General features: G+C 36.5%; 1 protein-coding gene across 5 annotated transcripts in view; it reads left to right on the top strand.

The window, feature by feature from the left end:
- Positions 1-15,211, top strand: part of CHID1 (chitinase domain containing 1) — a 105,230-nt gene that overhangs the window by 29,804 nt on the left and 60,215 nt on the right. For all 5 annotated transcript variants that reach the window (XM_027642479.1, XM_027642480.1, XM_027642481.1 and 2 more), the window contains 2 exons: positions 11,492-11,593; positions 12,837-12,992. In XM_027642479.1, coding sequence (XP_027498280.1) covers positions 11,492-11,593; positions 12,837-12,992 — 258 coding nt within the window. The remainder of the gene's footprint in view (positions 1-11,491; positions 11,594-12,836; positions 12,993-15,211) is intronic.

Here is a 15,211-nt window from a genome sequence, read left to right as displayed (position 1 = left end):
GATGGAGACACCGTCCCTGGAGGTATTTGGAAGATGTGTAGACACAATGCTTTGGGACATGGTTTAGTGGTGGACTAGGCAGTGTTAGGTTAACAGTTGGGCTGGATGATTTTAAGGGTCTTTTCCAACCTACATAATTCTATGAAATATCTCAACTTATGTGACATGCTACTGAGAATTTTTGGGGTCTCTTTTAAGGAAGATAACCTTTGAGATATTAAGAGCTTGTTTTGTCATACTTTGAGTAAATGATAAAGCTACAGAAAGCACGGGTTACTTTGTCACTATTAAGAGTTTTAGAATTACAGATGAAAAGTCTGTTAAAGTAGTGATTGCTGTATTTCTGAGAAAAATATCAAAAATCTGCTGAAAATCTCTAAAGCTTTGGAGCTTCGTATGTATCAAGCATAATTAAAATGCATGGAAGACAGTTTTAGGAAGAGATTGTTTCAATTGTTTAAGAAGCCCCAGGTAACACAAAGTAGCTTTATACTTAAGTAATTTTATCAAATCTAGCATGATAATAACTAAATGTATATCAGACCTTACTCCTTGATTTAAGTAATTATATGCAAAATAGCTGCCGTTCTTAGCGATGTTTTAATAACATCCACACCAGTACAAAGCAGAGGTCATTGAGCAGTAGGGTTTCATTTAACCTTATGGGATACAGTGTTTGGGATTATTAGCAAGAGTGAAGGACATTGTAAACAAACCACTGTAGCTTTTGCTGTCCTCACGACATTCTCAAAAAATGCTACTGTTGGTACATTGCATACAGGCTAGCTAGAATAATTTGTTATCTCCTGGCCAGTTTCTGATAGTATATATCAAAGTGGTATTTAAATTAAAACCAAACATGTTTCTCCCTGATAAAAGGTGCACTTAACCTCACAGCTTCTAGAACAATTTGTCTGTCTTTATTGACTTCTTGAAATGCACAGCAGTAGTGCAGCTGCTTTCACTTTAAAGCTGCAGGAACCTAGACTACTTTTTTCTCTTTAAATATTTGAACATAATGTATGCTCTTGCCTCATCAAAATACAGTAAGCATCCCTAAATTTGTATTTCATATTTGCATATGTAAGGAAAGAAGAATCTACAGCCTCTCTTCCTGTTACTTAAAGCTTCTCTCTAGATATGTATAGGTCAGTATTTTCTACCACTAAACTACCACTTCTTCAAAGTTAACATTTTAGCTACTTAGTTTATTCTTTATTCTTTCTGCAAAAATGTTGTGGATGTAAAGGACTGTCTTAAGTAGCTTCAGCTTATTCTTCCTAGAGTTGCTGTGCAAAGAAAATTACTTGAATCTATGCAGTCTTCGTTATTGCAGTAGTAGTGGATACCAGTTAATTTTGCTACTCTGCCTTTTGGGAAAGATTGGCAGCAGGGCAGACATCTTGTCCCTCCTTTTGCTTTGTACTGATATGCTCTTTTCTTCCTTTCCTATTAATATACATATATATTTAACTGAAAAATTTGAATGAAAAATTGCTTGCTGATCTCACAGTTGTTCAGCTTAATGGATTCCACAGTTGACCATGTTTTGCATATTGATAAAGGAAACAGGTGTTTTGGTCTCTTAGGAACTGATTAGTAACAGATACTCATAATTATTAAGGTAATCTGCTTTATACCAGGAATCTGTCATCTTTAGAAGTTGCTGTGGATTCAATTGCCTTGCCATAACTTTGTGTATAGAGAATGATATGGTTGTTGGTTTACTATTCCAGTATATATACACACACTCTTTTCCTTAGAAGTATTTCTAACAAGTAGTAAATCGGGTGCAGAATCTGCAAGTAAACAGCAGGGTAATTTTTATGATAATGTATGGTAAGCAAATTCAATTAAATTATAAGCAGCTTCTAACATGTCTCTGATTTGGAGTGAAATGGGAACTGTCACTTACTTGTAACATTATTCTCAGGTCCAGAATTTAAAGCCTTGAAATTTTGGTAAGTAAATAATGCCAGGGATCAAACTACTGGGAAATGTATTGCTTGTTTCAGATGGAGTTTTCAATTATCAGATTATGTCAAATAGCAGTAAACTAGAAAACCAACTTTGTAGACTACTGTTTTTTAAGTACGATTCTGCTTTATCAATACCCACACTTAAAGTTATGAAAGGTTAAGATACTTGTGAGAAACCTGGTCATAATAGTCTTATTTTGTTGGAATTAATAATGCTGTTGCTGCACTTTTCTGAACTTTCTGCATGATTTAAGTTTCTTACTTTTCTTTCCAGTTTGACAAATGAGGTCACAGAAAAGCAAACATTTCTAAAAATAATCAGTGTGTGTTCATTGTAGAGTTAGCAATTATACACCAAGTATACTCTCCCATGCTTACTGTTGCCAATAAAGAAATTTGATGCTGGAAGACAATGTCTTTGGACAAGCAACATAAAGAAAATGGGACTTGGAAAGGAAATCTGAAAGCTAACTATGCACAGTTTCCTATTTGTTGTGCCTGGCTGATAGCACATTGTCCTCCATTTTTTTCCTAGTTGTCAATCTTCCTGTAAGTATCCTAAAAAAAAGGACTGTCAGGAATATGGAGAGTACAATTATATATCAAGAAATTTTGAAGTTGGGCTCTGTGCATAAAATTCAGCACCCAAGAAGGCACAGAAATGACTCTTAAGTGGGCTGTCTAGGCATAATTGGGTTTTTATTGCATCCTAGAGAACCCGTAAAATATGTGTGACTTGGATCACAAGATACAACTTGAGATATGAGTTTATATTGAGGGGAACAGAAAGCTGGATAGGAAATGACTACTGACTACTTCTGAGTAATAGTTACTGGAGAAAGTTCAATAATGTCTTCAAATTATAGTAATACTATTGAATCATACTCAGAGTCATGCTGTTGGGCTTATGTTTTTCCCTGTATAAAGGCTTAAGATATAGGTCTGTCAGTCACCTCTCTTTTTTAAACTCAATTCTATTAGCTACAGTAAATCTGGATGCTTGTTAACTGCTCCAAACTACAGCTGTTTCCCATGCTGATTACTTCCCTGGTTTTGCTACTGTTTGTTGGGCTGCCAGCTCAGTACAGCATGGCTCTGACTGCAACCATGAAAGGTTCCATGCATTTTGTATAGATTCACAAAAGACTCAAGAGGAACAAATCTATTCTTAGAACTTGCTTTTTTAAAAGACTCTGCCTTACTATGTAAAATTAATGCCACTGTTCTGACACTTGCTGAAGCAAGTGTACACCTCTGGTTTTGAATTCCCAATAGGGAGAATCATTAAAATAACCTGTAGGTCAACTAATAATGGTCAAAGAGAAGAAAGAGTGGAATGTATTCTTCCCCATGGCCCATCATTTGTAGCTCTGCCAATCCTGAGCTAGCTGGTATAGAGCAATTACTGCATAAGTTTCAGTGTAAAGTTGGAAAACTTTCCAAAAAAAAAAAAAAAGGAAAAGAAAAATTATGAGCATTTTAATCTTTGCAAGGAGGAATTAAGGCTACATTTGGTGTGTTAGAGTTTTTAAATTAGGCTCATATGCTCCAGAGTACAAGCTTGTTTTGCATGATGTTCTGCTGTTGGAGCATGGCTTGCCTGGGCATTAAGCCCTGGCACAAAAGGCACTAGAATAGTTTGGAAATTAGGATAAGCAAATGGTGACACAGTGGATGTTCATTTATGCCTAGCCTTGCTTAAATGACTCTGATGAACAGGGTGAAACAACATAACAGAAACAGCACTAAAGGAGAACAATTGACCTTCCCAAAAATGGTACCAGTAAATACAGCGACAAGTATCAAAAGAAATTTTTTTCTTCTTTGATATTCAAATTGCCCGTTTAGGTCAAACAGGTGTAATTCTTATGTTGAATTAAGAGTTTCAGATACAAATTCTTAAGTTACTTGAAAAATACAGTGTAAGTGGTGCAGACTGGTCTGCCAGCATGCCTCAGCTCTGAGGGCAGCAGTTTTCAGGCTCATTTGTCCCTAGCTGTCTGCTGAGGCTTCAAGCCTTTTTTTCAGGACATATAATTGTTGGCATGTTTCTCCTTCTTGACTTCTGTTACTGGTTTAAACCAGATGGGCCACAGGTAATTAGTTTGGCTCCATGAAAACTGTGTAGGCTACTCTATGACAAGAGCGTATCCCATGCTTCTCCCTATTTGGAGAGCAAGGACTGCAAAGGCAACAGCTGGGGTGGGATGTGTATATTAAAGAAGAGTGCCAGCCCTTAATGTTCTGCGAAAAATTCATTAGGTACATAAATACCATTTTGTTTCCTGATAAAAATATAGCAACTTTTTACTTGTTAATCTGTTATAATTTACAGTCCCCTGGTGATATGAAGCACTCGTAGTGCATGAAGTAACCACTCCCAGTGCTCCTGTATTGTGAATCTGTAGCACTTGGTTACAATTTTCTTGCTTGTGAAGCTGGCTGGGTTTTGTTGTTTTTCAAATACCTATCCTAATCTTATCTGAGAATTTGGTAAACAGATTTTTGCCATTAAGAAGACTTGAACACAGTCAGTAATGTGGTTTGGGGGTTTCAGTAGAGATGTTTGTTTATTTTAAATTATGGTCTTTTTTGTGGACAACTGACAGATAGCCCTTATGCTCTGAAGACATCTGAATGTCACCATTCCTATAATGAAACCAGTGTGGCAGCCAAAGACACTGCAGAAGCAGGGTTGCAGGTTTTTACTTCTGAAGTTAAGCTACTATTCAGAGTAGTAGAGAATAGTATTGGAAGGCGCAAATAAAAAAAAAATTATAATAAAGCAAATCCTAAGTACATGACTTTTCACAGAAGTTTGTCTAACAGGCTCTTAAAACCTACAAGTGAATGAATTTTAGTACGGTGCTCCCAGACTACCTACGCCTACATTAGAAGGTTCTCCCTGATGTCTGGCCCAGGCTTGCTAATGTCTTGGGACATTCAGGCTGTTCCAACTCCTTACAAATGAACAACTAAATTGTCGTGTTTCCATTAAAATTCTCCTTTTTCATTTGCTCATTCTTTTATAATTTTTATCTCTTGGGATGATGTTTCTCTGATTTATTAACAATAAAGTAGCCTTTCATATTACATAGGCAAAATGGGATTTGGAGATATTAAGAAGATGGGATTTAGTTGGGAGAGGAAGGAACCTCCTGCTTTTGTCTCTGCCTTCATCTGTTCCAACGCTTTAGTGTGTGGAAATGGGAGTGTTCTATGAGTAGAACCAGACTGGAAGAGTGTATGTGAGCAGAGGTGATTGCACTGGTTTTATGGAATTACCTTTCAGTTTTATTTTTATTTCTCTTTTAGGAGGAATAAGATAATCATACAGAGATTGTTTAAAAAAAAAAGTGGGGGGGGAAAGAAATTTATACTAACTTGGAATTTTTGTTATTTTTTTCTCCTGAAATGGACTGACCTCAAGATTGTGGTTCAATGGACTAACATTTTTGATACTAGAATGCACAGTCGCTGATTTATCATATTGATCTGGGTTTGTAGGGCACAAGGTCAGCTCAGCTACTGTGTTTGGATCATCCTTCATCTCTTGCATCATTTTGTCCTTAGAATGGAAACAGAGAAAAAGAATTCTGTATTACAAATGCTGGTAAAGATATTTGAATAGTAAGCATGTGTACTTTCTGAACATTCATCTCTGCAAAGGCCTTGATCTGTTGTCTACAAGGATGTGTTCGCTGAGGGAGAGAGGTCAGAGATGGGGAACATGCTTTGTTTTTTAAAATCTCCAATCAACTGCATGGAATTCATCCTCTCCTATGTAGTAAATTTCTTTTCATCTGTCTGAGAGTCTCTCTCTTTTGGTTAAACATTCAGTATGGTCACGTTCTTTTTTTGACAGCAGGGATTAGATCTGTAATTACTGTTCATGGCTTTGAACAGCAGTATTATGTCAAGATCCTGTTGTTGACTTGCCTGCTTCATACAATGTTATTGTAAAAATATCTTAATTCTATTTTTAACCTGATTTCTGAGGTAACAAGGTGTCTGTAAGCTTTCTCTCTCACATTTTTCATCTCTCTACTAAAGCTTTTTTGGCATTTAACCAGTTTCAAACCAAATTGACATAAGCATAGAGTATTAATCATCAGATCCTTGTCACTTAAAGAAAATAGACAGCTGGACAGATGAAGATAACATATCTTTTTTTTTTCCCAAGACCCAGCTGTAAGAGGACACTGTAGATGAGACATCTATAAGACATCAGAAAATCTAGTTGCAAAACATCCATGGAAACCAGGATTCATATGGAACCATTTTTAAAGTATTGACAGTGGAGAATTCCTTCAGTGAACTGTCATCTTAAGAGTTTTGAAAAACCTAAAATGAGAAAGGGTAATTACAAAACTGTAGAGGATTTTTTCTGAGATGAAAATGGTTTCAGATTTAGCTTGTTTATGCATTTGATTACTTCATTATCAATGCCTATAATTGTATGATGAACAGGGTAGACATTTTAGCTCTTTCTTCTGTTTGCTGTAGAACAGACTTCATGCAGAAAGAAACAGTGAATTTTTATTCAGTGATTGTGCATTAACTGAATTCAGTACTCTGTTCGTAAAATAGATTAGCATTATACTATAATGCTTCTATCTGCAATGAGCTGTGAAAACCAATAATATCTGATGGTGAAGAAAGATGGGAGAAGATTTGCAAACAGTTGCTTTACAGAAAATTATACATGACAAGAAAATTAAGTCATTACTGAGGGGCTGACTTCTGAAATAGAATCATAGCAGAAACAGAAAATCAATCAGTTTTCCATTATGAAGGCTATTCAAAGATGTGAGGATACAGGAAACTTCTTTTTTATAAGGGAAGGAGAAGGTGAGGTAACCCAACAAGAATGCAGTTCAAACTTGCAGGGAATATCAGTCAGTTACACCACCTTTTTTTTTACTTCATTTGGAGAGTAATTGTAGTGAGACAAGAAGTAGCTGAGAATGTAAATTCATTTGAAAGTAAATGAAAGCGTCTTACGTTGTTGAAGTATTTTTCCAGTCTTTCAATATGAAAGACTGAAAAGTCAAAACCTTATAGAAATACTTATCAGTCAAGCATTAATAGGAATTTTGATACATATGACTGTACGAAATTTGGAAGATTCAGGTAATAGACGTTCTAGGCTATGAAGCAAACTCCCCTGCAGTTATTTTAGACATGAAAAGATAGAATGGTCAAAAGAGATTTTGGAATTCTAAGCTAAGAAATACCAATAAAAATAGGTGATTTCATTTTCTAAGTCTCTGTTGTTGTCCCAGTAATAGAGTTTTTTTATATACATATGCAGTGTGCCATTGGAAAATGCTGACAAATTCTCTAGAATATGTGCAAATAAGATTTACGCTCTCAGGGGAATAGTTGTTCTTTGAGTTCTACTGGGTTGCCATTGCTCTCTTACTGAGGAGGAGAAGTTGTAAAGATCACATTGCATTCTTGAGGTTTCTTATAGGAAGATGGTTTCTATGAATGTTGTGTAAGGAAATTTCTTTATCACAGACTTAGAACCCTGTACTGAAAGTAGACTATGAAGTGTATAATGAATTTTTGGATCATGAATTGTCCATCAGAAAGAAAAGTAGGTTGAGTGATGCCTCGAGTCTTAACACTTCCTAGCTTTGCATTTTCTTTTCACCAGAGTATTTATCATTGTTAGAGAAGCTCTCTTTCCTGGAAACATGGAAAGTATAATGGGTAAGGAAGACATAATAATACAATATAATGCATGGTTGTATAGGTTGAGACATAATACTGCACTGCCACATTGAAACTGCCTTGAACGGAGCTAAAAACTCCAGTGCTTTTTCAGTAATAGCACAAACCAAACCTGTAACTATGAGAAGTTGCCTGAGCAAGTTTAAGGCCTATTTAATAGCAAAAGAAAACCAAGCATCTCAGAATTAAAAAGAAAAAAAATGGTTCTGGTTTGTAGTGTAAGGCAAGGGTTTTCAGCAATTCCAGAAAATTGGTCTTATCCTTTTCTAATCCCTATTGTGTGTTTCTTCTGGGGGACACACTGAGGAGCGGGTTTGGTTATAGATTCAGTTTATATAGTTCAGTTTTTCTGTTGATTATGGTTCACGTTCATGTATTTTGTTGAATCCAAGTTACTGAAAAGAACCCCACGGTGCCCTGCACTATGTCCAAATCAGGGACCTCGATCCCCTGGGTGCCTCCGGTCCCATCACTCGTGTGGCCTCCCCGACCCTGCACTCCATGGAGCGGCACTGCCTGGGGATCATGTCCCGGCACCAGGACACCTCCAGGGCCTGGAGCTCTGGGACTGTGGACTCTGCCACCTGGGGCATCCCTCCTCCATCATCATCCTTCTCCCAGCTCTGGAGGAATTTCAGGATCTTGGGGGAAGGGTTTGGATCTGGTTTTGCAGAGGGGCTGAAAGGAGCCCTGGGTTGCTCAAGACCGATGGGAGTTTTAAGAACAGATTTACAGAGCAAACTCAGTTGTTATTTTTTCCTCTCCTTCCACAGTGTCTCTTAAATCTTCTTGACAGAGTTTTAAAATGCTAAAAAGCAATCTCAAGTGAGAGCAGAGTCTGTCCCAGTTTAGAAGACTGGAAATATTCAGAGGTCACAGGACCAAGCCTGCCAGAGTTCAACACATGTTTCAACAACACTCTCAGGCATGTGGTGTGACTCTTGGGGTGTCCTGTGCAGGGCCTGGAGTTGGACTCAATTATCCTTGTGGGTCCCTTCTAACTGAGCATATTTGATGATTCTGTGTATATTGTACAGAGCTAATAAATGACAATGATGAAATTTCTGCCACTTCACTGAATATTTTGGAAATGGTATTCAGTGTTTAAAAGAATGACAGGCTTTTGACTTAGATATGGGAAATATTATTTTCATGGACTTCACATATTCTGTGCCAACTCTCTTGAATTTCTTTGTGCTGGGTTTCTCAACAAAGTAGTTAGTAGAACATACCTGCTCTTGAGCTAAGTTTACAATTAAATATCAGAATGATTGGAAAGCCTCAAATTTTAAGCATAATAGCTGTTGAAAAATATTTAGGTTTTATCTTTGAGTGCCAGTTTTCTTGACTCAGAACAATTCTAAAGGCACGAATCAAATAGTCTGGTTTTTGCTCCAGTGGACAGTTTCCCAAAGTGCTTGACTATAGCAGAATTGACTGGTGGTACTCACCACTGAAATGGTGAGTGGTGCTTGGTTTTTTATGAAGAGTGGTGGTATTTTAACACTATACATGAATGGACAAAGCATATTCATTGCTGCTGGGTTTGTTCCAAGTTGGAAATTTATGTCCTTGCCACTTAGATGGCTTTCCTATGTCATGGAAGTAGTTGAGTTACAAGATTGCTTTGGAGAAAATGATGACAATATCCATTTTAACCTGTGTGTTTCTTCTTAAGTTACACATGCAAATTTCAATTAAGTAGTACCTAGCTTAATCTATAAAGCAATCCAACTTGCCCTAATACCTAATACACATTATAATTACTTTTTATGCTTTTCCCTTCATGAGTAATCACAATCAATTTAATGAAAATGTGTTTTGCTGGAGTTTGCACTGGGGAATTGCTTTGCCTACAGACATCCAAGTTGCCATGACATTGTTTCAAAGATTTGTTTGATTTTTTTTTTTTCTACTTCTTGTAGAACAACTGTAGTTTGCAATTACATTAAATGACAAGCAGATAACTATACAAAAACCCAATAGGTTCCAGAAGTGAGGACTTGTTTTAATTTGTTAAAAGCCTGGAAGGAAAGGAATGGGATTGCTCCTTCACAGGACCAGTATATCACTGTTTCTGACAATTTGAGACTTCCACAACACTGCTATGCTTCATACAGATTACGGCTACATAATCTGGGGTATGTTTGGTCGGGTTCATTGACCTGTCTTGCACATATCATTCATGCTTTGCTCTCTTGTAACACAACAGGCCCCACTTTGTAACCTGTATTCTGTTCACCTCTTTTCCAGTGCAATGGAACAAAAAGTGTCCTTGTAAACTGATAAATGAACACTGTTATGCTCTGGTGATCCACTCAGCACATGTTGTTGGATGCAGAATTTGCAAACTGATCCAAAAGGGATAAGGGTCAAAATATGTGATTTATCTGTTTATTACTTGCATCTGTCACTGAGCATCTCTTTAGTTTTTACATTTAAGATGGAATATGAGTGGTTTAAAAGTGTACCTTGTCTAGACAGGGATTGCCTACTAATTTCTAGAGCAAGTGTTGGTTTCTGATATTATTGGGAAGGTCTGGATTCTTCAGTCTCTCTGCTCTACTCTCTAGAGGAATCTTATGCAATCCTGTAAGTCTGCCTCTTGAATAGCAGAGGTGCATTACAGACTTTGTACCTGTTAAACAACCTTTTTTTCACTTTTTCTTTTCTTTTATAATGTCCCCCTATAAACTCTGCTCTCCTGGATTATTTAGGACAATATGCTACTTCTCTACCTATTTGTTTTATGTTAACATGCTTCAGAGCCCTCTGGCTGAGGACGTGGTTCTCCTGGCAGCAGCTTTTCCTTTTTAGTTCAGTCCCATCTTTGCAATGTGATTAAGGCTGGCTTATGTTCCCTGCTGTGCTATTTGTGCTACTAGTTTGAAGTTACAGATTCTCTTTGAAACAGATTCAGTGTTTTCAGGCAACTTGTGTGAATTAATTGTTTCCAGCTTGAATGATTGAAGGAAGCCAGTATGAGTCCAAAACTGACAAAATATACACTCTCTCACCCATGAAGCTAAGGTGGATAATAATCCAGTGCTACATTTTGTAAATCAAGGGTAGGCAAAAAGAAAGGTGGAAGTATTTAATACTTCCATATTTCATACAAAAATATGCTGAAGGTATTACTAGACTTTTGTCTAGAGAAGGTCATAGAATGGATTTCTTCCTCCCCTCCCTTTCCCCTCTGCAAAGAAAGAAATGGATCTGTTTTTGTTTAAAGAAAACAGGTTTGTATAGTCTTTCTTAAGTACAGCATAAACAGAAATTATTGTTCTTTTTGAGATTAATAAAAAATTTATTTTTGCTCTATGTTTTTCTCTCAAAAGCTGAACCCATCCATTTATTTAAGTATGCCTCAAAGAACTTAGTTTTGTAAGTGTCAAAACCAGTTTGACAGGCCAAGCAATTAAAGGTTTTGTAAAAACTTTTAGAGTTCAATTGATTGCTACCTAGGGCAATTTGATTAGTCCATAGCCCTTACAATCAGTGTTGTAGCCATGCTAGAAATGCTTATTTGGTAAGTATGCTGTGGCAGTATGATTATTCCCACTGGCAACCTACCTAGCATTAAATTTATTTTTTTTTCTTAGACATTTATTATAAGAATGGCACTGAAATATCTTTTTTTTTTGTTTTACCACCTCAGAATGAAAGATTTTTCTTATGTGATCAAATTGTATGAAACCCAAAGGAGAGAGTAAGTCAGGTTATTGTAGTAATTTATCTCTTCCTCTTGTTTCTGTTTTGCTTTGTTTCGGAAGGACTAACCAGCCGGGAATGTTCACGAAGAAGGAATTCGATCAGTTGGCCTCAGCAGTAGACAGCTTCAGTCTCATGACATATGACTATTCAGCACCACATCGGTAAGGCTTCATCTAACATTTGAAAGATTGTTGAAGGAATTGTTAAGTCATTATTAAATCTACAGTATGAGTTAATTTTTTCTAGTAGAGTGGACAGTGTGTTTTGACTGTACCACATACTAAAGTTCTAGATTAGTAGTTGGGGTAGGTGACTTGTGAACAAGCCCATAACTCAGTACATTTTTAACAGCAATGTATTTTTGGGGTTTGGATATTATGGAAGACTTTGTACTCGAGCTAAAAAGTTATCCTTTTAAAAGGATAACCTGACACTTATTCTTTTCCAAGCCAGGTTCTTTTGTTTTGAGTTATTTAGCACAGTTCTGCAGGATAGGTACACGAATAATCTACAACATATCATTGTTGAACAAATTAGCTTTAAAGCACAATTGATAGTTCATCTGCCTTTAAACATGAACATGATTTCCAGCAACATTCCTCTGCTGTATTAGCATATTGGGTTTTAATGGCACAGATATTATGAAGGCTTTGAGGCAGATAATTAGTAGGGAGTAGATACTGATATTTGTAAGTCTATACTTCTCCTTTTATCATGTTAGTGAGTGCCTTTTATCATGTTAGCGAGTGTTTGAGGGAAAACCTGGTCTCCTCTCCAAAGAGATAGAAATGAAATGAGTGCAATATTCTGTTATATATATAACAATTAAATTACTCTGTGTATTAAGGCTATACTCTTTTTCTTAATGTAGCTTTTTGTTAAGTTATTGCCTTTTTAGGGTTTTTTCCATAAGTAAGTGTTAAACTATCATTGAAACCTGTCTTGCTTACCAGTCATAATTATACAGTTCTTTCTGTAAGTAAATAGTGGATTTTGTCCCAGTATGTTTTGCTAGTTGACAGTGAAAACACTGAGGATAAGAATGGTATTGGAAAACAACTGAAGTCATACAGAGTTTTGAATTATAGTGTAGGCATTGTGCAAGGCCCTGTGACAGAGAAAATGTGCTGGGGGGAAACCTCTTCTTATCCACTGTAAGGAGTTTTGTGCCCTTGAACCTTGGAATTCAATGACAAAGTCAAGAGTGGGGCAAGCATGTTTTGTGCCTCAGCACTTCAAGCCACTGAAGAATGTACATTTAACCTTCTTAGGATTGTAGGCTCATCTTTACTGGTTTTTGTGTGCCATAATTTGCTTTTTTACAATTGCACAAGTCAAAAGAGAAGGCTGAGAGTGAACATGTACTTCTTCTGACAACCTGTTTGATTTTTGCTAACTTGACAGACCTGGTCCAAATTCCCCCCTTCCCTGGGTACGAGCCTGTGTTCAAGTACTGGATCCTGATTCAAAATGGAGGAATAAAATACTTCTAGGGCTGAATTTCTATGGCATGGACTATTCTGCTTTGGGACCCTCTGGGGAGCCAATCCTTGGTAGCAGGTATGATTTCTCTGGATAGTAAGTACTTACGTATAATATATTTTCTCACCAAACTTAGAAATTCACAAGTATTCTTGTTTAGAAATACGGCTTTGTTAGCAACATAGAAATGGCAAAAGTGACAAATCTGCACCTGAAATAGTAGCTCACTGGTTAAAGTAAGACCTGTAACTTCTCTTCACTGTACAGAAATGCAGATAGATTGCACAGTTATCCTGTCAGAACTCCTGTGGAAAAATGATTCGTGTAGTTTTCCCTCTTTCCTCTATCCATGTTTGTACATGCAGGTTACCATCTATGTGTTAAAATGTTCTGCAGTATTTTCTTATGCTCTGTATCATTTTGGGGATTCATGCAGTTGTCCTAAGGATTTTTTTCTCTCAGCTCCCGAAGTTGTTACCTGTTACTTTGAAATTTGATACTGGTTTCAGACAGCAACGTGCCATCAAGTTTCTTTTCAGTAGAAAAAACTCCAAGAAGTGCACCTGGAGAAAAAATCTATAACAAGATAAAGGGAAATATTCCAAAGCTAGCTTAAAATTTTATATTGATTCTCAGAGGAGAATGGTTTTAGTTTTGGGTAATAACCACCTGTAATAACAGCGAGCTTTGTAGAAATACAGTCAAGATATAGTACATCAAGCCAGACGAAAAATGAATTTGGCAGGAAAATCAGGTTTGTTCAGCAATTTTTTACTATATTTTGAAATAGAACCAAACCAAGTGGTAACAAACCTAAAGCACACAAGGTGACTGTTCTCACTTTCAGAGGTTACTAAGTTCATTACTGCACAATATTTAAATATAACAACCGACTGTTTTATAGACATTGAAATACTATCTGAGGTGGATTGTGTAAGGCAGGGCTCTGAATTTTTGCATCCATGCCTTCAGTTACACAAACACACACTCATCATTGTGCTTGCCTCTGCTTTCTTCCTTCTTCTCCTTGGCTCTTTATTAGGGATATAATACTCTAGACACGGATTTCTGCCAGTACTGAATTGTGTTTGAATCTGACTGAATAACAGAAAAGGGGAATACAAAGCCATTGTCTGTAGCAAAAGGTATATAGAGAGTATTTCAGAATATTTCTGTAAAGTTAGTTGTAGTGATTAGGCAGGAGAAATACTCAACAGTGAAAGCATTGTTGATTTACAGACCTAATTATGCAAGCTCAGCAAAATTATGTAGCTTCACTGTAATATTTAGTTCCTTTTGCAATTAGGAGTATAGCACTATCTAGCAGAGTAAAAGGTTCTTGCTTGTTTTTCTGAACTGCAACTTGTGAAATGAAGTTTCCACTTGAAAAAACACCGAGCACTAGGGTGGCATCTACTTTTACTTTTCATAGATTCTCCTTTCATAGTATTAATTTCATATAGCATTAATTCATGTTGCTTTTTAATTAATGGCAAAAAACAGCCTAACTAAGACTCACGTATGATTACTCTAACTTTTACTGAAAGAGGCTACATTCACCTGCAAGTAGGACACTGGTACACAATGTGGTACAATATGTTTTATACAGAGAATAGTCCTGTTAACATAATCTTCATTGACAGATCATATGATTGTAGTTTTTCAGATATCTACCAGGTGCAAGGTTCTGGACAAAGTCTTTAAGAGACTTTGAGTTTGTACATAAAACACACTCATTTTCAATTTGCTGTCTTACCCACCAGTCAATGGTTAAGTTTATTTTTCCAGAATATAGTTTTGAGCATGCACAGTTATGGATTAGTCTTTGCTGTATATGTCATGTGTAATAATGTAATAGTAAAATAGATTCAAGGTAAACAGCTTCAAAATAGGCCAAGCTTCTGACATAGAGAAAATGGGGGGGGAAAAGTTTTTTATGTAAAATAAGCTTTCTGCCACTTAATTGGTATCAGGTGGTTTGTAAGGAAGTCCTTTGGCCTGCCAGAAGTTTTGAAGATTGATTCATGACTCCTTTAAGGCACCCTCCATATATTGTAGTGATAGTGATGTTAAGCTAAAGTACTGGTATTAAAATTAATTCAAAATGTGTTCAGTTAAATGCAGTATGGTGAGTATCAACTTTGTCTTAGATTTCTGCTTAAGTTTTTGCATCTGAAATTTATTGCTTGTACAAGTACCCAACAAGTCAGTGCTCCTTGACACACTGTAAGGTGCACACTGTTTCGTTGAAGCGTATTCATGAGAGTCTGATCCTCTTTAAGAACAAAGAAGGAAAA

The sequence above is a fragment of the Corapipo altera genome, unplaced genomic scaffold, assembly GCF_003945725.1.
Source record: "Corapipo altera isolate COAL_440 unplaced genomic scaffold, ASM394572v1 23b, whole genome shotgun sequence".
Lineage (NCBI taxonomy): Eukaryota > Metazoa > Chordata > Aves > Passeriformes > Pipridae > Corapipo > Corapipo altera.
The sequence above is the reverse complement of the archived record's forward strand: the minus strand, read 5'-3'. Positions and strand labels throughout refer to the sequence as shown.